The 23,178-nt window shown below is 38.5% G+C and overlaps 1 protein-coding gene across 8 annotated transcripts in view; it reads left to right on the forward strand.

Moving 5' to 3' along the window:
* The window catches only part of LOC131216926 (endoribonuclease Dicer homolog 4-like), a 188,393-nt gene that overhangs the window by 12,181 nt on the left and 153,034 nt on the right, over positions 1 to 23,178 (forward strand). For 6 of the 8 annotated variants that reach the window (XM_058211553.1, XM_058211557.1, XM_058211552.1 and 3 more), the window contains exons 3-8: positions 1,772 to 1,882; positions 17,287 to 17,427; positions 17,525 to 17,597; positions 22,444 to 22,508; positions 22,642 to 22,776; positions 22,861 to 22,989. In XM_058211553.1, the coding sequence (XP_058067536.1) occupies positions 1,772 to 1,882; positions 17,287 to 17,427; positions 17,525 to 17,597; positions 22,444 to 22,508; positions 22,642 to 22,776; positions 22,861 to 22,989 (654 nt within the window). Of the gene's footprint in view, positions 1 to 1,771; positions 1,883 to 16,323; positions 16,449 to 17,286; positions 17,428 to 17,524; positions 17,598 to 22,443; positions 22,509 to 22,641; positions 22,777 to 22,860; positions 22,990 to 23,178 lie in introns of those variants that run through there. The other 2 variants (XM_058211551.1, XM_058211550.1) reach the window with 2 other exon arrangements.

A 23,178-nucleotide genomic window follows, 5' to 3' on the forward strand; every position in this document is an offset into this window, starting at 1 on the left:
GCAAATCGTAAGATTTTTGTATGATTTTCTTAAAAATATGAAAAGTATAAATAAATAAAAAACTTAAAACTTTAACACTATTATGACATGGTATTACTTAAAAATTAAATGACTCTTATCTTTCTTTCTTTATTTTTTTTTGGTCTTTCAAGAAATTTTCCTTTAAAAAACACACAAGGATCCTTTAATAATTTATGTTCTTGTTACCTTTCTTGAATGTAGAATCGCATTGGAAAAGCGGTATTTGATTCGGTAGACTGACGAAAAAAGATATTGCGATTTCTGACCATTATTCCACAATACATACAAGTCAACATGATTGTAAGCATCCATCAAAAAACATTCCAAATAAGTCATACATCAATTTAGTGTTTTGACTAGTTAAGAAGTAAGAAATTATAGAAAAAACTCTACAATTTAACATTGAAGAAAATATATATCGTTTAATTTCTTATAAAGAACAAAATAAAATAATTTACCTTTTCTAAACGATTTTTTTTTTCCTAAATGATTCTTGAAGCCCCAACCAATTTAAAAATATAAAATGAAAGCCAAGTAAAGCTTAAATTAGAAGAAAACAAGTATAATTTGAATTGTAAATTGTAGGATCCAAATCATAAAATCGCAGGATTCATATAAAAAGAGATTCAAAGGTTGGATTCAAATTGTTTTGCTTAAGATTCTACTCAAATTGTAAATCATAAATCGTAGGATTTTGACAACACTGGTCCGGATGAGTAATAGTCAAATATATCAACTGACCAGCCAAGCACTGGTACATGTGAGGATCATCAGCGTAGAGCTTCTTATTAAGCTCTAAGGGGGAATGAGGAGGTTTGATACCAAGACTACTAGTAGTGGTTAAAAAATGACGAGCATATTTTCACTAAGATGACAATTCCCTTCTTCGAATGACAAACTTCAATGCCAAGAAAAGATTTTAACAGACCTAAATCTTTGATGTAAAAAACCTTGCTTAGATAGATCTTCAATTTAGAGATCCTACCAGCATCATCACTTGTAACAAACACACCCAAAGACTGACAATAGAATTTCAGAGAAAGAGTAGATTGCTAAGAAATATTGAATAGGAGACTAACCCCCCCAAGAACTGTTGTAGGCAAATGATTAATCAAATGGTAGGCAGCAAGAACATCCGACAAAAAAACTTGAGAACAGACATTGCAATGAGAAGAGCACGAGTAATTTCTAAGAGATATCTATTCTTTCCTCAGCAATGCCATTTTGTTGCGGGGTGTGTATACAAGTTGTTTCCTTGATTGGTTTTGACTGCCTGCAATGTATTCCTAGTCATGTATCGAGTTAAGCTACCCATGGAGCCTCATCTTCAAGCACTTTATTAGTGAGAAGGATTAATCTTGCAGTTGTGGAATTACGGCTCATCCTTGGTTGGTTTATTGTATGGATGGGGTTCTAGGTTATGTTTTGTCATGCACCACATGCATGCCTCGTTGTTCTAATTGATAGATGTGGTACTACATTTTTGTAATGCTTAAATTGCACTAGGTGAGACAAATGAGCAACCATTCATTTGGCCATGGCCTGTTATGTTTAGGTAATTGTTATTTTCAGTCATTGTTGATTGATCCTTTTGTTCATTACTTGGCCGTTGGACCTATACATGCTGTCTATTTCCTCGTGTCATCATTTGATGATGGGATGCGCTAATTACACTTCTTTCCAAATTCCAACTCAGAGATTTTGTTGTATTCATTGCTATGGATAAGAATATATGTATATGTTTTTGAAGCAAGCCATGGTCATAGAGGACTCCACTAATTTCAAGGTTGGGAGCTACTTTGGCAATAGTAAGCGTTTGAAGAACCATCATGATTGGGAAAAAGAGATTGAACAACATGAGGTTAGCCACCTTTATGCATCCTTTCGATCTGTAATACTTGTACATTTTCTTTTGGATTTGATAATCCTTCATAATGAAACTAGAGCTGTCTGTATACAATAATTTTGCAAATAAAAATTATCCATCACATGTTTGATAATTTCAAGGCAAGCATGTTTAGAGTTGCTTTTAGAAGGTATGATTCTTTTCTTGTAGGAAGTTGAAAGTTGAAACTGGACATTTACAATATTGAATGCAGTTTGGAATGATGCTTATACTATGACCGTCAATATAATAACTGCAATAATGGATTGCCTAAGGCAATCAAAATGTTCCCTGCTGATGTTGCTGACGAGCGTACCTCTCCCCCAAACATACGCCTTTTGTGTTGGGAGGAGGCAGAATTGGACAATTATCTGATTTCTTCCCAATTGGTGAAAGACCTCATTAGCAGGTCCTTTCTCAGATATATGAAATATGAATAGTTCTGTGGAAAATTCTCCCTTGTGCCATCATGTGGGGACTTTAGGAAAGAAAGAAATGAGAAAGTCTTTGACAGTGAAACTCGATCACTTGACTTCATCAAGAGCAGTTTCGTGGCTTCTTTGGCAGAATGGGCTTTGGTGAGGCTGGAGTTCTGCGATGTTCCCAAGGAGTTGCTTCAGAGCTGGAGAAGGTTTTGCTGGGGATAAAAAATATTGATCAGGAGCATGGTGTTGGGATTTTTTACTTTTCATTGTGCTTACTTTTGTATTGGGGAGTTCCTTCCATACAGTTGTAAAGGTTTTTAGTGTCGTTGGTGGGGTTGTCCTTTTTGGGTTTTAGTGATGAGGGTCAGGCACTTTGGCTCTTTGCTGGGCATCTTTATTCTCTCTCAAAGAGCCATCTTTATTCTCTCTCTCTCTCTCTCTCTCTCTCTCCCCCCTTTTTGTTTGTTAGTTTGTGCCTTGCTGCTCCTACTCTTTTCCGTTGAGGCTGGAGTTTCAGAAAGTTCCCAAATTGAGTTGCTTCAAGCCGGAGAAGTAAGGTTTCAGCAGGGGAACAAAGATATTGATCTAGCGCGTGGCCGGGATCTCCAACTTCTATTGTTCCTTCTATGATATTGGGGATTTCCTTTTGCATAGCTGTAACAGTTTTAAGCATGGGTGACGGGGCTTTCCTTTTTGGGTGTGAGTGGCGTGAGGGTCACTGGCTTTATACGCTCTTCGAGGCCATTTTTCTTTTCTTCATTTTCCTTTTTGTTTCTGCTTTGCTGTTCCCGCTCCTTTCGCTTAATAAAATTGTTGTGTTCTAATAAAAGATTATCTAACTATTGAAGGTCAATCGTGTTGCAGAAATTTGCAGGCCCCAAAAAGCTTGGATCTTAGTTGAAAGATCCTTCTAGCTAGATGCTGTCCCCTGCTTTTGAATCATGACTTGGACTTAAGTTCTCATTTTCTGACTGTTTTACTTTTTTTTGCTATCATTTTAAAAAAGACCTTTCCCTGCTTCCTGCACCCAATTATGTTGCCACTTCCCTTCACTCTTCGTGACTATAGCTCAGAATAGGCTAGGATCATGAAGATGAATCAGTCACACAAATGTTATCCCTTATCAGCAGCTACCTGCAGAGACTTGGTGTTGCCTGTAGGTTTATGCCCTCATGCTCTAGCTGGTTGGAAGGGTTATAATTATAGAGCACCTGAATCTACAGCTTGCTGTTGTTTCTTATTTGCTGTCAGCATGCCTCTTTCTAGTTTCTAGAGGTAGGGTTAGAGTATGCATCTCTCTCTTTTTTTTTTTTTTTGGTTTGTGAGGGGCACTGGCGTCCATCATCAAATTGTGGATGGCGAATGTTCTTCACCTTTGTGAATGCATCGCCCAAAGAAGTCTTTATTTTTAGATTTTGTACTGGTAGACAACTAGCTATTGTAGGGTGGTATTTGGTAAACTGAAAAATAAGGTCTGAAAATTAATACAAGTACTGAAAACGTGAAGTGCTGAATTTTAATACTGAAAAATCTGTTAGCTAATTTGTCTAAAAAAGGTCCTGATATCTGAAAATAAGCACTTTTTTTCACTAAAAAACTTGTTTGGTAAACACAAATGAAAATGTCTGAAAATTGACAATTTGTCATATTTGCCCTTGATGTCTCATTTTTTTTTTTTTTAATTTTTTTTTTTTTTTTAATTTTTTTTTATAGAGTATAAGATGAAACATTTTATTGCCCATCCCAATTAGCCCATTGACATTATACCCTGACCAATTTAGTTTTATCCATTTATTTTACAGCCACAAAATGAATTGTTAGATCTCTAGATGACCTTGATTTTGTGCCTTTGATCCATTTACAATGGGACACACAGCTTGGATGGTCTAAACGGATATACATCTATGTAACGCAACTTGTATGGTAGACGAGTTCCCTCCATTTTAAACATTGTGGCAGTATCAAAGTCATCTTCAACGAATGTGGATCAAGCTGAGAGCTTGCGACCCAGCCGGGTGGGTGCGAACCATGGGGCCCACCTTGATGCATGTGTTGTATATCCACTGCTGTCCATCTGTTTGTCAACTCATTTTAGGGCATGAGCCAAAAAATGATGCAGATCCAAATCTCAGGTGGACCACACCACAAGAAACAGTGGTGATTGACCATTAAAAACTTTTTGTGGGCCACAAAAGTTTTGGATCAAGCTGATATTTGCGTTTTCCCTTCATCCAAGTCGTTCTGTGTGACCTTATCAACAGGTTGGATGGCAAATAAACACTAGGGTGGACTGTAGGAAGTTTTTAACGGGGGCCATTCAATGACCATTGTTTCGTATGATGTGGTCCACCTGAGATTTGTATCTGCTTCAATTTTAGGACCATTCACTAAAAGCTGGAAAAATAATGTATACATCAAGGTGGGTCCATTTTCAGGGCCGTACCCACCTGGCTGGATTAGGTGATACCTGTTAGTGCGTGTTACCCCAATTGTGGTGCCCTCTTTGATGTATGTGTTCTATATCTATGCCATTCATCAGTTTTTACAGCTCATTTTAGGCGATGGTCACAAAAATGAAGCAAATCCAAATGTCAAGTTAACCAAACAGTAGGGATTGAATGCCCACCATTAAAAACTTTTCATGGGCTACAAAAGTTTTGGATCAAGCTGATATTTGTTGTTTCCCTTCATAGTCTGTGTGACATTATCAATAGTTTGGATGGCAAATAAACATTATAGTGAGCCCTAGAAAGTTTTTAATGGTGGGCGTTCAATGACCACTGTTTCCAGTGGTGCAGTCCACTTGAGAATTGAATCTGCTTCATTAATGGAACCATGGCCAAAAGCGAGATGTAGAAATTGATGGGTGACGTGGATACAACACATGCTTCAAGGTAGGCCCCACAATTAGTGTAACACCTTGATTCTCGAAACCTGAGTATACTACTCGCTTTCTAAAAACCCGAATGTTTACTTTTGAAGATAGCCCAAATTCCAAATTTCACATACATTTAAAAAAAAATAAAATAAAAATCAGAGTGTGCAGTTTAGCGGAATAGAAACCAATGTCTCATAACTAAAAATTGAACAACTAAATGACGAACTAGAATTTAGAGCCGCATGATCATCGAGCTTTTCATGTTTCACGCTAGAGTCAACCTGTACATTATCCACATATCTTGCACCCACTGAATATGGTTTGATAGCGTCAATGGCTATCCTAGTGAGGTATATCCCTAAAGATTTATCAAACACCATGATGATTAAGCATAGTTATCAAGAACAGTCTAAAATGAATATTTTAGAATGACTATCATAGTAATAGGACAGAGTTCATCAGATGCGCAAACATTAAATAAATTTCATAATGATATTCTTGTTTGAATGCATGAATGCATGAATGCATGCACATGCTCACATATCTGGGGATGCACATCCGGCTGGCAAAAAGGTTGCCCAAGGAGAACTAGTCACCCGAAAAAGTGTACAAAGGTACGCCTTAAAGAGAACTAGCCACCTGGAAAAGACCATGCAACGAGGACACCCAAGATGAACTAGTCTTCTGGAAAAATACTCAAAGGTACGCCCTAAGGAGGACTAGGCACCCAGAAAAGTCCATGCGACAAGGACAACCCATGGTGGTTCGAATGCACGCAATGATAACTTAGGATCACTCGGTAAAATACTCTATGGTACAGCCTGTAGTGACCCGAAAAACCCTCTTGTCTTACATCAACCATCCGGTAAAGTCCGTATGCCATGAAAATGCATGATTAGCTCAATCATTATTATTTTAATTTCAAACAACCATTTTAAGGAAGTTCAAAGGTCACTATGGGGGGCTCGTCACCTAGCATCAAGGTATCCCGTATCGGTATCGGTTGGCGTAACGGTGTCCTCCAAAACCGATACGGATATGGGGGCGTAACGGTGATACGGGGGCGTAACGGCCCGTAACCGCGCAACATTTTTTTTTGCCAAAAAAATATGGATTAAATCCAGAATATTCTAAGCATTCCAAATATGCATTCATTTATAAATTGGAACATGTTTATGGTGGTGTAACGGTCCACTCTTTGGTGAGAAGTTGTATCGGACTGTCTGATGAATTTATGAACCAGATAACCTGAATTTGACTACAAAATTCATATATTTAATTTTCTAACTATCTACTATCAATGATAGATATATTAGAATGAATGTAAAATGAAAATATCTTACATCAGGTGTTTGCAATTATTTTTGAGGAATTTCTCGAACATACCTGTGGTCCTGTGCAGTGTGGTGCACCGTGCACCATGCACGTGACTGTGATAGTGTAATTCCTGTCTATGACCTGTCATCCTCAAGTCAAGAATATTAAAAAAAATAATTAGTAGTGTCTGATATACTCCCCTGCAACTTGATTAAGGATTACTTGATTGGTTGTCAGGGGAGCTATTTTAAATACAAGTTCGGCAGTGTCAAGTGTGTGCATGGCTTCTTGCAATAATACTGTTGTGAGCTGTCTGCTGCAACAAATACTTACCTTAACACAAATATATACTCACAAGTCACAATCACAAGTCACCACCAAAATGAAAATCTACTTTTTTGTGGTTGCTCGACCTCCACATCATCGTCATCGTCACCATCAGGCTGAGGGGTGCTACATATCCATAATATCCAGTGCCAGAAGGAAATACTATATCAACGAAACTAGAGGATGACTGATCCTGACTAGGCAACGACTCTGACCCGGAATAAGGATATCCACCAGTGCCCGTCGAATAGCCATACTGGTGCCCATACTCAGGTTGTTGAGAATCTTGAGATTGAGAGTACATCTGCTGTGATGAGTAACTTGGATTTGAATCTGGATATCTATAATCATATGGATATTGATCAGGAGGGCTACTCCAACATGAATGTGATGGAACAGGCTCAGTATAACCATCATAATTCAATTCACCATAAGAATATCCATCATAATAACCAAGACCATGAGCCTGCTGATGTTTCGAACCTCTCGGACCCGGTGCACCACTAGATGTACCCACCTCCTGCTGGCTGTATCGTGACTCGGTATACTCATAAGTCCGACCTCGTGTACCACCTCGTTGCTGTTCATCGACATCGTGATCTGTAGACGGCTGTATAGGGCACTGAGCAACACCAGAAGTGCCAGCACCAAGGGCAGGGGGGTCATCGTCTTCATCCGACACGGTCACGCTACCACTGCTCGTACCCTTTGTTGATCTTGAGCCGTATCTGTACGTGGCATAAACGCTGCCCCTCTTACTGGGTCCAACACATCTGCACGACTCTCTTGTTGCTCTCTGCGTATTTCTGGGTCATCAATTTCCAATTCTTCACTATCTTCTTCAATTTGTTTTTCCCTTGTTTCCAACCAAGGTAGAAGTGGGTCATCCTCATCATAAATATTATCCAAGTTTATTGGACAGTAGTCTCCGTCATCAGCAGCTGTAATGCTCCTATGATGTCGTCGCATTCTTAGTTTTATATTGTAGTGCATGAAGACAAGTCTATCTAATGTTCTAGTCTGCAATCTATTCCTATTCTTTGAATGAATGAGCGCAAAACAACTCCAATTCCTTTCGCAGCTAGAGGAAGATGTTGTCTGGCTCAAAACTTTTACTGCAATTTTTTGGAGAGCCTTCGTACTCTCTCTGAAATTAATCCACCATTCGGCCGGTTGCAATCTAGATGCTGCATGCTGTGCAAGAGCATCTCCAAAGCTACCAAGGCGATTTCCAAATGTATCTAATTCATTTAATGCCTTTATTTGCAGATCTAAGTCAGGCTCTAATCTCTTTATCACATTTTTTAGCCCGACACGAACTTCATCATCCGCAACAAATGATTGGGCATATCTATACCTAGGATTTAGGTAGTAACCTGCTGCATGAAGATCGTGATGGAGTTGGTTTGTCCATCTCTTGTCGATCATCTTCCAATAAGTCTGCCAACTTCTACAATCACGTTGAATAGCAAGCTTTACCTTATCCATGGCATCATATAGGAAGCTCATGGTAGGTGCTTCATCGGATTCAACAAGACGGAGTACCCTCATTAGTGGCTTCATCACCTTTAGGATCGCCTTGACCTTCTTCCCATGTTTTGTGTTGAGCCATTCTCGAGAAGCGAACATCTCACTCAACTCTTCTCTATGCTGGAATAAACTCTCTAATGCTATAAAGTTTGTTGCGAATCTAGTCGCCGCAGGCCTTAACAACTCTCGTCCTTTCGTGAACTTTCTCATTATTGCAACTACTTGATTATGGTTGTAAATAAACGTCGTCACTTCCCTTGCCCTTTCGACCATTTCCTTAACATTCTTCTTCTTCCCAATATCTTCCAATATAAGATCAATACAATGGGCAGCACATGGTGACCAAAAAAGATGTTTTCTCTTATCCATCAACATATGTCCTGCAAGCTTATATGTTGCTTCATTATCTGTCACAATCTGCACTATATTCTCCTCTCCAATCTCGTCCACAACTTTATCCATTAGTCCATTAATATAAGTAGAATTTTTTGTTGCCTCTGAGGCATCAATTGACTTGTGGTATATAGTTCCTAAGTGGCAGATACCATGAAGTTGATCATCGCGTCTCGGTTGGGCCACCCAACCATCACACATGATTGTACATCCTCCGGCTTGCCATACAGGGTTTAAAGGTAGCCGCGTATGCTTTCACATCCGCATACTTGCATTTGTCCATTTCCCCTAATCTCCTTAGTCGTGGGAGCTTTTATTCCTTTACCTCTGCCGCATCAATTACCACTTGCCAATATGGAGAATTGGCGCGTTAGGAGGTATGTTGGCATGTATAAATAACTTTGCTGCTGCTCTACTTAATTTCTCAATGGAAGTTCTACTCCACATTTGTTTTATTTTCTTTTGTTTAGTTGATTCTTTCCTAAATAGGATTGGATCAATAGAGGGTCTCCTAGACTCATTTACTTCTTCATCTAAACGTATAGGGGTATCACGTGAAGATGTCTGTCGTCGGCTCCCAAACATACGTCGTAACCCACCAAACCTACCCCCCCAACCCCCACCTGTAGAAGCAGTTGCACTGCCAGTTGCACTCCCACTGCCCCCTCCCCCCCCCCCTGTATCATGCACTGACCCATGCGTGCCAAACATGCGGCGACGTTCTTCCTCTTCACGAGCTAGACGCAAGCTCTCTCTCCTAGCTATAGTAAGTTCTTGATCTGAATCTTCGTCGGAATCAATAATATCTTCATCACGAATGCCCATATATTCAGAACCAAACACTGTCGAGCTGCATCCAAAATATCATATTTCTTCTTATGTACAGCAGCACGTTTACCCTTCGACTCATCCAGACTAGCTTGCATTAAAAGCATTATCTCTTTCGGTACTCTACTACATGGGGCAACTTGACCCTTTTGATTTGCCAAATTATCTCTTTCGGTAATTCCACCAATCACTAGTCTATCACAATACTTGCACTTCATTTGGTGCCTAGTACCACCAACCCTCTCACAATGTTGCCATCCAATATCATCACTTACTTGTTGTTGGCCAGATCCAGACATTTCTTTAGGCTTAGGTAGACACTAGATAATTAGATTTGAGTATGAGTGTATGACCTATGTTAATAAAGATGATTTTATATTCTAACTAAACCCTAAGAAGCTCCAAGGCAAAACCTGTCCAATATAAGCAAATAAAAACATAAAGTCACTAATTCGAAAATAGAAAAAAATTATAAAATGACACCCCAAATCTGTAAAATACACATTAACATGTTCTACTATGATTAACACATCACATGGCATGATTAAAACAGTAAAACAATCATTAAAAAATTATTTTTTAAATTTAAAAAAGAAGGGCCATAATTAATGCGTAAATAGAAAAAAATATTAAAAAATTATAAAATGGCACCCCAAATCTGTAAAATGCACATTAACATATTCTACTATGATTAACACATCATATGGCATGATTAAAACAGTAATACAACCATTAAAAATTGATTTTTCGAATTTTAAAAAAAAGGGGCAAAATTCATGCGTAAATAGAAATAAATATTTAAAAAATATAAAATGGGACCCTAAATCTGTAAAATGCACATTAACATGTTCTACTATGATTAACACATCATATGGAGTGATTAAAACAGCAAAACAATCATTAAAAATTGATTTTTCGAATTTTAAAAAAAAGGGGCAAAATTCATGCGTAAATAGAAAAAAATATTTAAAAAATATAAAATGGGACCCCAAATCTGTAAAATGCACATTAACATGTTCTACTATGATTAACACATCATATGGAGTGATTAAAACAGCAAAACAATCATTAAAAATTGATTTTTTGAATTTAAAAAAAAAGGGGCAAAATTCATGCGTAAATAGAAAAAAATATTTAAAAAATATAAAATGGGACCCCAAATCTGTAAAATGCACATTAACATGTTCTACTATGATTAACACATCATATGGAGTGATTAAAACAGCAAAACAATCATTAAAAATTGATTTTTTGAATTTTAAAAAAAAGGGGCAAAATTCATGCGTAAATAGAAAAAAATATTTAAAAAATATAAAATGGGGCCCCAAATCTGTAAAATGCACATTAACATGTTTTACTATGATTAACACATCATATGGAATGATTAAAACAGCAAAACAATCATTAAAAATTGATTTTTTGAATTTTAAAAAAAAGGGGCAAAATTCATGCGTAAATAGAAAAAAATATTAAATGGCACCCCAAATCTGTAAAATGCATATTAACATGTTCTACTATGATTAACACATCATATCAGATAATTAAAACAACAAAACATATTAAAAAAAGTATAAATACCTATTTTTGACAAATTTGTGAAATATGGCCCACCAAGCTTTGATTCAACAAAATCCGCCAATATAATGTGTTTTTTCCTCAAATATCCAGCCAAGGTTGGTCGAAATTAGTAGTAGAAGGAGTGAGAAGGAGTTTGGAAGCAAGAAGTTTCGAAAAAACATAAAAAACGGAGCTTAAAATGCAAAAAAAAATGGCCGTTTTTCGACCGTTACGGCGCTGACCGTTACGGCTGACCGTTACGCCTGTATCGGCCGTTACGCCCGTATCGGCCGATACGGGTACAAAAATTGGAATCGGCCGTTTCGGCCCCGAATCGGGTAACGGTGCGTACCGTTACCGTTACGTATCGGCCGATACGGCCGATACGTAACCGATTTGGCATTCCCTGCCTAGCATAGGCCGACGTCTTGGGCATAGTGTCCCATACCACCATCCGCGGCCCATGAGAGTCCAACATTAGGATGTTTAATGGTATTCTCTTCAACTAGTGGTCAATCATAGTTCATCAGGTGGAACTTACCATCGCATGGTTATACGAAAATAATCTATCAAAGCCATATAGGGCAATTATTCCACCAAAGCCGCAAGGGGCAATTATTCCATTCAAGGATGCGATAAAAAGATATGATTCCCAAAAGCTACACATGCATAAATAATTCATAAGATGGTAAGTTCACAACAAACATTCTATTTAATCTATTAGGCAAAATGACCACTAGTTCGAGGACCTCCAAAAACACTATCAAGTAATCGCAAGTGGTAAAACAAGCCACGCACAATATCAATAACACCTACACATATAAAGTGTTCATTTCAAACCAGAATAGAGATATTTGAGTTCCATAGCATGTTCAAATACTTGAAGTTAATCCGATCATCAATCATTTATAAAGAATCACTCAATTAGAAACTAACATTTATCATCATTTCCACTTGATACTACATTAAGCAATCAATACCATAAATGAACAAAGCTAACTATCATGATGTAGAAAAGCTTGAAGTGTGATCCTCACCTCTCAAGTCGGTTCTACTTTTCAACGCTTGTTGGAATTCACGCGCACACTTTAGGATCGAAGCATTAGTCGACTCAGTAGCTTGACTCGGCGATTCGACTCGTCCCCGAACTTGGCAGAACTTGGTTTGCCTCGATCGATCTCAGCGTAAATTCCATGCGAACAAGTCAGAGAGCTTTTCTAATCAGCTACAATTGTCACTAGCGATTTTCCAGTGTTGCCTGACCTGATTGACCCGAACCTAGGCTGGGCTAGGTTCAGGACTCGGCGGGTCGACTCGGTTATAGCCGATTGAGTCGATTATCCTCCTTCCTCATCTTTTCTTCTTCTTTTCTTCTTTTCTTCCTCTGTTGTGAAGTTCTAGCAAGGTTTGGACCCGACCAAACAGTGAGTCAGCGACTTGGCTCGGTTTTGAACCGAGTCGACTCAGCGACTCACCCCACTTCCTCTCCCTCTGTCTCTTCCCTTTCTCTTCTTGCTTTTCTCTTTCAAACCCATGTCCAACAGGATGGCTGGGTCAAACCAGACTCACCTGACTCAACTCAGCTTGACTCGGTGAAGACGGGTTGAGCCAACGAACCGCAACTCGGACCGAGTTAAGCTCGTCCTCCCCTATTGGTCTTCCTCTTCTTCTTCTTTCTTCGTGCTTTCTTCCTTTTCTCTCCATTTCCTCTTTCTATTTTTGGAAGTTCAGAAATGCTTGGACCCGACCTAACTTGACTCGGTCTAGACTCGGCTCCTCGACTCGCTCGAGTTGAGCTAGCGTGGCAAGCTGCACTCCCTCTCTCTCTCTCTCTCTCTCTCTCTCTTCTCTCTTGCTTTCTTTCTCTCCGACATCTTCTTCTCATTTCCTTTTTTTTTTTCACTCGTTGCCAAACCAGAGCGAGTCTGGACTCGCCCCCAACGTGCGACTCGAACTGAGTCGATCCGTCTCTGTGCGGCGGTGTGAAACTCACTCCCCTCACTCCCCTCTCTTTCCGATTTTTCTTTCTATTTTTGGAATGGGCTGCCCTAAAAGGTAGCCTTTAATAGGCCCTACTAATCTCGTTCTAGACCTTTCGAATGCTAACTAATCACTAGATTAGTTAGCTGTGTTGGTTTTGAATCTAAATGCAACATGGTGGCAATCTGATGGTTCATATTGAAATAGGTTGCATGGCTCTGATCAGCCATACGAGATTGATTTTTGGGTTACCGGCCCACTAGATGACCACATTAGATCATAAGTCGGCGGAGAAGACTGTGAGGTTGATCATGGCAACTATCCACTCGATGGTTGATCCTTCGATCCAAGAGTTATAGATGGGTTGGATTGGTCCTCTGAATCTTCTGGGGCCCACCAAATGGAGAGATTTGCCCAAAAACTCGGTGGGTTCCGAGATTTTTGGCCGCGGCTATTACTCACGCACTCACGAGTTTTTTGTGAGAATTCAAATCGGTGTGAGATGGCCTTGTTGGTTTCCCTATCATCGACGGTTGCGATGCTCTCGGAGGTTTCTTAGAAGAAATCCAACGACAGGAATTGTGCTAGCAACAAAAGGGCTAAGATTCCTTCCGCCGTTTATGTAGCCGAGGAAACCCTAAAATGCGGAATAGTTGAAGGGCCAGGATGCGTCGGGTTAAGTGGCTGGGATTGAGAGTGAGAAGCTTTTACGGATTGCAAGCAAGGCAACCGAAAGAAGAAAATGGAAATTCCCGTCTTCGTAAAACATTGCACACACGCCTGTTTTGTGTCAGTGATTGCAAGCACGCACATGTGCTTCTAGGTGTACAACCACCCTTGTTTTGGTTGGGACCCTCACCCGTGCACGATGGACGGTTCAGATCGTTGATCGGGATTGACTTGGTGGGCCCGATTTCAAATCTACTGCTAGTGGGAAAAAAAAAACGAAGGAGAGAAAATCTCCTTTTTCTTATTTTTATCGGGTCAACATGGTCAAACCGTGTTGACGGGCTCAGTGTGCTGCGAGTGCATGCATACTTTGCGTACACACAACTAAGGTGGGGTCCACATTGGTGTTTATGATGAGATCTACTTCGTTCATTTTGTTCTACTGCTCCTGATAGGTCATTATGCTAATTTTCCAGTAGATCCAGTAGTTAGATGGGCCATAAATCCAGATTTTTGGTTATTTAATTGTATTTTTGCCATTCCGATGGCCAGATTGTATTCAATTTGATCATTAGTGGTTACTAGCGTTCTAGGGTCTGCCTAGATGAGATTTAACAGTCGAATTTGTGGTCTGATGGCCTAGGTGTGATGATTAAGTGATGGATCGGTAGATTAAGGGTTGTGGGCCCTATTTTTAGATCTGGGTATTTAGTTATGGATTCTCGTCGATCTCATGGTCAGATTGCGGTCAAATATAATCATCAATGGTGATTGACGACAGTTGTCCATTTTAGAGTCAATTTCATGATCATTTCTATAGTTAGCCATTCCTACATCTCAATTGAACGAATGGTCGTGAATCTAAACGTCTGAATCATTTCAGGACAGATCCACAATTATCCAAAAGTCCTTTAAGGTCTCCAACTGAATCTAATAGCTGTTTCCGATGATCAGAGCCATCATTATATGAAGTGAGGTCTTGACTAATCTCAATCCAATGATTGCTCGACAATTTGAAGAATCGGATCTTGGGATTCAACTTGAAATTGTCATAAAGGCGTTTCTCGCCAGTTATAGGGATCCTAAAGCCTTTGTACTTGAGAATCTATCTTTTGGTTTATATTTAGATAGTCAGGTAGCTCAATCTATGGGTGGCGTTTCATGGTAACACTTGTGTATTGAAAGTATGGGGTGTTACAGTTAGGGTAACAACCACTAATGTGTTACCGGGTTATCCCATAAAATGCTCCTTCCAGATCCAGTTTGGCTTCGATTCCTAAGCATAGAAATTGCACTTAGGTTGCTCTCGTGTTTACGCGGCAAAGTTTTGTGGGCCCCACCATGATATATCTGTTATATCCACATCGTCCATCCATTTTTTTAGATCATTTTAAGGCATGAGCCTAAAAATGAGGCAGATCCAAAGCTCAAGTGGACCACACCACAGAAAATAGTGGTGAGTAAACACCTACCATTGAAAACTTCTTAGGACCACTGAAGTTTGGATCAAGCTGATATTTGCGTTTTCCTTCATTTAGGTCTGTATGACCTCATGAATAGGTTGATGGCAAATAAACATCATGATGGGCCCTGGGAAGGTTTCAATGGTGGGCGTCATTGCCCCACTACTCTGTGTGGTGTGGTCCACATAAGCTTTGGATCTGCCCCATTTTTTGGCTCATGCCCTAAAATGATTTGGCAAAATGGATGAATAGTGTGGATGTAAAACATACATCATGGTGGGGCCCAAGGATCTTTGCCATGTTAAAGCTTTCACGAGTCACTTGAGAAAGGTCAAAGCTGTCATTTAGCAAATGTTTTAGGGATATTGTAGTCGAAATTCGCAATTTTTAAAAAACGCAAATCACTTGCCGCATTCCGTGTTTAGTGTTAAAGTCAAATGAGGGAAGCTTTAAAAAAAAAACCGTTATTCTGGTGAAAATCCAAATTAAGCACTTAATTTTTTGAATTTACCAAACGATCTGAATGAAGGAAAATCACTGAAAATGGCTCGTTTCAGTGATAAGTGCTGAAAATAAGTTTTAGCAAACAGGCCCTAGGTTGGACCATGGAATATGATCATGATCCACGGATCTCAACCCACATGAGCAGTTTGGAAAGTAATAATTTTTTTTTTTTTTTTTTTTTTTTTTTTTTTTTTTTTTATATATATATAGCAAATAACAAATAATATGTTCCACAATCACAAAAGCTAGCAAATAACAAATTTGGATTTAATCACCAAGAATAACAACTACCATCCTAACTGGCTTATGACTCTTTCTTTAAGGAAGGCTTCAAAAAACAAATCTTATCATTTCTAGCTTCTCTATGAGAATTGAGAAATGCTTTGAATCAATCCTCAGGTTTATTCTACCTGGTTTTCAGTGATTTCTTGTACATTTCATTGAAGTTTGTTTTTCATGATTTTGTGGGGTGACACATTTATTTTCACTCTCTGGAAATGTTTCATTCCATTTATGAGAACTGATCATGTACAGGCAAGGTGCCGCAGCTCATGTTACCATCGCATCTTTCCTGCAAACATGTCACTTGTGTAGGACATCATTACCATGAAAGCAGTAGGCACCACCATGAAGATGAACTGGAGCAAAAATGAGACAGTTCCGCTTGTTAGGTGAGCCACACCATGGGGAAAGATGGTATGGTGCCACAAGTTGTGGTACTGTTACCTTTATCCGATCAGTTCTATTCCTTTCTTGTTGATTACCCAATTTAGTTTATAGAAAATCCTAAACTCATATAGTTCATTGTTGCCTATTCAAAAGTATGCTAATTCTCATAAGCTCATAATAGAAGCATGATTTTTTGGTAATATAGAGGATTTACAAAGTAAAAGAGGATAAAAGAAGAAGAAAGTTGAAAGAGAATGGAAGAAAGAAAAAGAATGAGAGTTAGGGTTGGGTGATCCCCCTCTCCTCACTTTTGCCAAGGACATACACTGTCTGCCCACTACTGATTATTGTGCTTACCAGGCTTTTTCCTTCTTTGCTTCCTTGAAGTTCTATTTTTTCTTGATTTTGCGGGCAGAAGGCCATTATATATTATACTGTTGGGAAATATATCTTCAGCCATACTTTTTACTAACTAGACGCAATCTTTTGTCATCCTTTATTCATTGAATATTGTTTGACCATTGATGCTTTGATTTCTTGTGATACTTTGGAGATTCCTTTGTGGTTACTATTGTTCTTATGTTCTTTACCTCTTCTTGATTGTAGTTCTCTTTTTGATTGCCTTGTGATCTGTTGTTATTATATTCAGCAGAGATTTCACTCTATTTATATATATATATATATATATATATATATATATATATATATATATATATATATATATATATATATATATATATTTCCGAGAAAATTTAGAGAACAATCATGGGGCTTTCTTATAGGTCATTATTCACCCATTTTTGGTCTATAATACATTGTCTGCTGTGTTGAGCTGTGCAGGTTCTTGTTATGACCCCCCAAATACTTCTCCGTAATTTAGAGCATTGTTTTATCAGGATGGAGATAATTGCGCTTTTGATATTTGATGAATGTCATCATGCACAAATACAAAACAGGCATCCTTATGCACAAATCATGAAGGTGTGTATGTGGTTGACAATGAAATGTTTATTCGGCTCAAAATATTTAGCATCGGTAGCCTGATTTCTTGACATGGCTATTGTTGAGAACAATGTAGGAGTTCTATAAAACGAACAACACAAAGCGTCCACGCATATTTGGCATGACTGCATCTCCGGTGATAGGGAAAGGTAATAAAATTTCTGTCTCAGTTGTTATCAATTACTCACTTCTCATTGAGAAGAGTGATTTTTTTTTTTTTTTTAATAAAAATTATTTCCTTTCTAAGAAGTCTTTTTGACACATTACAAAAAAAAAAAAGAAGAAAAAGGAAAAAAGAAAGAAGTAAAAAGAAAAGAAAAGAAAATATTTTTAATGGACTGATGTTAGAGATTGTGGCATTTCAGGTCTGAAAGTAAACCTTAACCTCAAATGACTTTGACATATTAAACTACAAGACACCACTTTATATTGATCATAGTCTAAGGCCATTGGGACAAATAATCAATGTGCAACTAACCTCATAATGCAATATGGTGATGTAAGAACACATGGTTATAGTTCTAAAACAGCAAAATTGGGTATGCATCCTTAACAATCTCTCACAAATCACAAATGTTTTGCTGTCATCCTTCTACAACAGAAGTTGAACTGATTCAAGTTGTGTGGAAGAAATACCTTGATGCATCAAGCACCAAAAAGCAGGGGTGGTAATGGGCCGGGACAAGCTCATGTTGTATCTGTCCCAACATGGAAGGTAGTAGGCTTGAGCCTGTAAAAGCTCAAAATAGCAAGCTGAGCCCCACCAGAATGAAATTGAGATGGCTTGAGCCCGGCTCCAGCCCCCTACAGGCTTGATTATCAGGCCCAAACCGCACTTAATTTGAGTTAGGTGGGACTGGCTACCTGGCTCATTGCCACCCTTTCCCCAAAATCTCAAAAAAGAGAGAGAAAGAAAGAAAGAAAAATAAAGGAAGTACAAAAGTGGTTCCTGAACAACAATTCTGAACTGAGATGCTGTGAAACAAAAGTGTAAAAACCAATGAGATCCCTCAACAAATTCACCGATGACAGATGGGTAGCTAAGAAGGGAATGAGAAGTGTAAAATGTAGGCATGCATGAACATCCTGTTCAAAGCCACGCTTAGGTTAACTTTTTCTTCATATCGTTTGTCCTTTAGCAATCACACCATAGTATAATTAACAATATTTTAAAGATTTCTCATGTAAAACTTCAAACACTACAAGACAAATGAAGTGTTAAGAAAAGGTATACTAATTACAACTTGGCTGCAAATGTCCCTGCCATATTTTGTGTCCTACTAGCAAACGGGCCCTTTATCTCATGTACAAGGAAAAAGAAAAAAGGCCAAGCTGCTTAGTTAAAAAATTTGACGAATTTATGAGGTTATGTTGATCATGGTTTGAAAAGCTTGAAAACTTGGATTTATTCAAAAAAAAAAAAAAAAAAAAAAAAACCTTGAAAACTCGAATTGAAAGTCCATTTGTTCGAGCTAAAATCGAAGACAGACAAAACTTGATTCAACTCGAAAGCTAACAAACAAAAATGAAAGAAAAAAATGTATGCTTAGGAATGGATGATCAATGTTCTATCTTCGACATGTGTTGCCCACCTACTTAATGGATTAGCCTTTTCTTTGGGGCAAAGGCATGTCATGATGGGCCCCACTAGATGAACGGCTTGGATTTCCTGTAAATGTTCCATATTGGCAGGTGTGCTCCAAGGCCTCTTCTTCCTCTAAAAGAGGTATCCGGAGTTTGTATGGTAGGTTTGTGTGTAAAGTTTGTACAAGTCAGACCCCATCATTAATTGATCCAAACCAGTGATGCTATGGCTCCATTGTGGCTGATCTATGCACCAAAACCTCCCAGGTAGGGAAATCCTAAACCTACAATTGGTATTTTTGGCTAGAAAAATATACAGCTAGTAAAGAAAATACAGCAAAGATCCACATTCAGGATACATGTATCTTCCAAAATGGTGGGTTTTTGGTGCATGTGTAACCCATGGTTGACACCATCATGTCAGTGGTTTGGATTGCTGAACCATCATTCTCACTTGTATTGATAGGGGTAAGATCACTTCATATAAATGCTCCATGCGGGATCTTAATACAAAACTTTCACATTACAACTATAGACAGCACTAAACCATCCATGTAGTTGCATCTTTAATATCAATCACCATGGGACACCGTATATTGATTTTTCTGTATTGCTTGTCAAAACCTGTTTTGAAACAATCATTGTAATTCTTAGGTGGGCTACTTCTTCTTCTACCCCAAAACTCTAGAACAAGTATGCAAAATTCCCTCCAGAAAATATTAATTGGCTGGAAACATGTATTGGAAATTTGGAATTGAAATCAAACTTGAAATCCTTAAGGTCTGTTTGGATAGGGTGAATCCAAAAGGTGGAAATGGAAAAGAAAAGTGGAATCTGAAAGCATGTGTTCCCTAGGTAAAACCACTGAATATTCATTTCCTTCCCACCTGTTTGTAATGCTGCAAGAGTTGCTGTGGAAAATATGCAATTCCATTCCCTTTCATCTGTTTGGATTGGCATGCAAAAGTGAGGAATTCTAGCTGAAATTTATATGGTGCTCCACTACAATTGTGACAATAACATACACCTATGCTACAAGTAACAATCCTACGGCCACATATTGATGCTAGAAGAAAATTCTACAGCCACATGGACATAACTAGACTCCAATGTACAAGTCGGGTGTTGTCAGCCATCTGTCAGTGTAAGTGGGCTGCACTTATCTACTTGCTGTACCTCCAAAGTTCTGTACACTATTCCTACTGGAATATATGATGGCCCCCCAAATGAAATTGCTGAACATTTATCTTGCTATCCACCTCAACATCATACGACTAGTGGGACACATCATAGAAGAGAAGTGGCGACCACCCAAACCAGATACTTCACATGGAGGGCCACCTGATGGCTGGATCTGCTTGATTTTTTGGGCTACAAGAATTGGAAATGTGTTGGATTAGATCATTCATCTGGTGGACTAATAACGGATGTGCTAGGACTATGGTCCTTGAGTTTATGCAGACTGGATGATCATAGCCATCTGATTGACAACCTGATAGCAGATCAAAAGAAGATTTCAAATGGTTCTCATTCAATAGAAAAAAAGGTCCCACAGTCAGATACCATACACTCAGATGGTGGTCCCCTTGTGTAACCCTCGTAGAAAAGCTACAAGGACTCGTAAAGGAACTGACTTCTTCACATAAAAAATACTAGAAACAAAGAAAAATACCGAAGAAATAAAGCAAAAAATTAGAATACATAGACAACCCACAACATGACCCCATTGCACAGGAGACCGAGTGTTCATGTGTTAAATCCATGAAATACAGTGAGATCAGCAGCAAGAATAGCTTCAAAAATGATGGATTTTGGAAGTATTTTCAACTTATTTCAGGATTTTTGCAAGTAGGTAGAAGCTGTACATTTATTTTGGTTGAAGAAGGCTCTAAAGTGGGAAGCAATGATGGTGCTGTCCGGTGTATCTAAACATGACAGCAGGAGATTGAGTGCAGAGAGGTCACTTGATGCAGCAACAGGGTACCCTTGGCGCAGAGGCGTTTGAGAGCTTGGGCGACCTTGAGAGAGTACAAATAGAAAATGGATTTGGTAGTAGCTGAGGGTTTCATGGGGTCATAAACCTGGAGGAATGAATCATCACCTACCAACTCTATCCCCTAATGTACAAGTCAAGAGGTGAAAAAATGTGACACTTTTTGTTTTTCCATAGTTAAGGTGGAAAGCAAAACATATTTCCATGGTTTGTTGCATTCACAATTGGGTGAAACTGTCCCATCAGGGAAAACTCTTTTGATTTCCTCTCTTTATTAAGATATTCATCCTATCCAAACAGGACCTACTGGAAAAACTAGTTCTTTTTGAAACTGGATTGTTACTATTCTGCGTCTTTTTAATTTATCCCTGAATGGTAATTTCTCTTGGCTTTTTTTTTTTTTTAAATAAAAATAAAATGGAAATATCAGCTTTTTCATTCATTCATTCATTCATTCATTTTTTTTTTCTTCTTCCCTTTTCTAAATCCAGTGAATGGATTTGATATGTTAATTCATACATACATACATACATGTATTTATATGAGTGTGTATCCATGTGTGCATTTCTCTATCTCTGTGCGTGAGCGTGTGTTTGACTAGTTGAACTGCTAGGTTATGGTCCGTCTACTGGGTAACTGGCAATAAGTCATGTCTGTATGGCATCCAACTCATCCAAAAGGTTGGCCCCACCATGAAGATCTTCAAGAAAAGCTTAACCCACTCATCAAGTGGGCCCCACTTGTACTTTGGATCATATTGGAAGCTGTCCATTATTTCTACAGTGTGCACCCATGGAGTGGATCGCCTTGTTTTTTGCACAAGGTATTGTTCACGTACAGGCCAACCTTATGGATGGGTTAGATATCATTTAGTGTTGACATGTTGGCACTTTTACTCTAGTTGGACAGTAACTTATTGTCCAACTAGTGAGCATTTCACATTCACACGTATAATACCTTCACATGGATGTTAACAATACTCTCAAAACTTTTAAATTCCATGCAGATGGCCAACGACTGATCTAGACTGTTTATTCGCTTCATACCACTGTTTGCCAGCCATGATGCAAAAATGTGCAGATTGGGTGATCCTAACCTTCCATTCAGTAGGTTCGATTGTGGATTACTTATAATTCTGAACAAGCACTTTGGTTAGATGATGCTAACCATCCAATCTATGGCTTGTAAAAATGGATGGTTATGAAAAAAAGACCAACATTCAAGGGTTTAGGATCATCTGATCAGCATGATTATTGAACCATCTCCTGTCAATTACCATGGAACAAAAGGATAGTTCAGATCGATGCTGGCTGCCCGGGGATGCCATTATTGCCCCCATGGTGGGAGTTCAACATTTCCCTTATGACACACAAGCTTAATTGTTTTGAGTTATTTAAGCAGATTCATTGCTCTTATAGGTGGATCAAATCAAGCTAATTATTCCAAAAGCATCAACAGTCTGGAAAATTTACTTGATGCAAAGGTGAGCTCTGGACTTCGCTGTTGGTTTAAGAAAACTTCGTTCTAGAGGCTTCTTCATTCAGTTGTGTATTTCTTAAGATAATAATTTTAGTTGTTATCTGTTCTCTCCTTCCCTCTCTCGTCTCTTCTTATAGGTTTGTTCTGTTGAAGACAAAGAAGAACTGGAAAGTCTTGTGGCCTCTCCACATGTGAAGTTTTATTGCTATGGTTCCACTGCTTCAAGCTGTATTCTAAAATGTATCAAAAAACTTGAGGATACAAAATTCCAGGTTTGTTATCATCATTATTTAACAGTCTCGGTTTTCTTTCAATCATCCTTTCGCTGATTTCTATTACTACCTCTATGGTAGCAGTGTATGGCCATGTTCAGAAAGAACATTGATGATCACAAAGATCTTCAGAAGAAGAAAAAGCTGCTTTGGAGGCTCCATGAAAATCTAATTTTTTGTTTGGTAAATCTTGGTCTTTGGGGAGGGACACAAGTAAGCTACTACTGAGTCCATTTAATTATGCCTACAAATTCATTGATTGGTTATCATTTTTGAGTAATGGTAGATGCAGTCTTTACTATATAAGCAACTTCGTCTCTGCATTTTTCATTGTGTCCATAAATATCGTAGGCATTCGCGCACACCATTTAACGCCTCCACATTTCCTTTGGGTGTTTCATA

This window comes from Magnolia sinica, chromosome 10 (genome assembly GCF_029962835.1).
Source record: "Magnolia sinica isolate HGM2019 chromosome 10, MsV1, whole genome shotgun sequence".
Classification (NCBI taxonomy): Eukaryota; Viridiplantae; Streptophyta; class Magnoliopsida; order Magnoliales; family Magnoliaceae; genus Magnolia; species Magnolia sinica.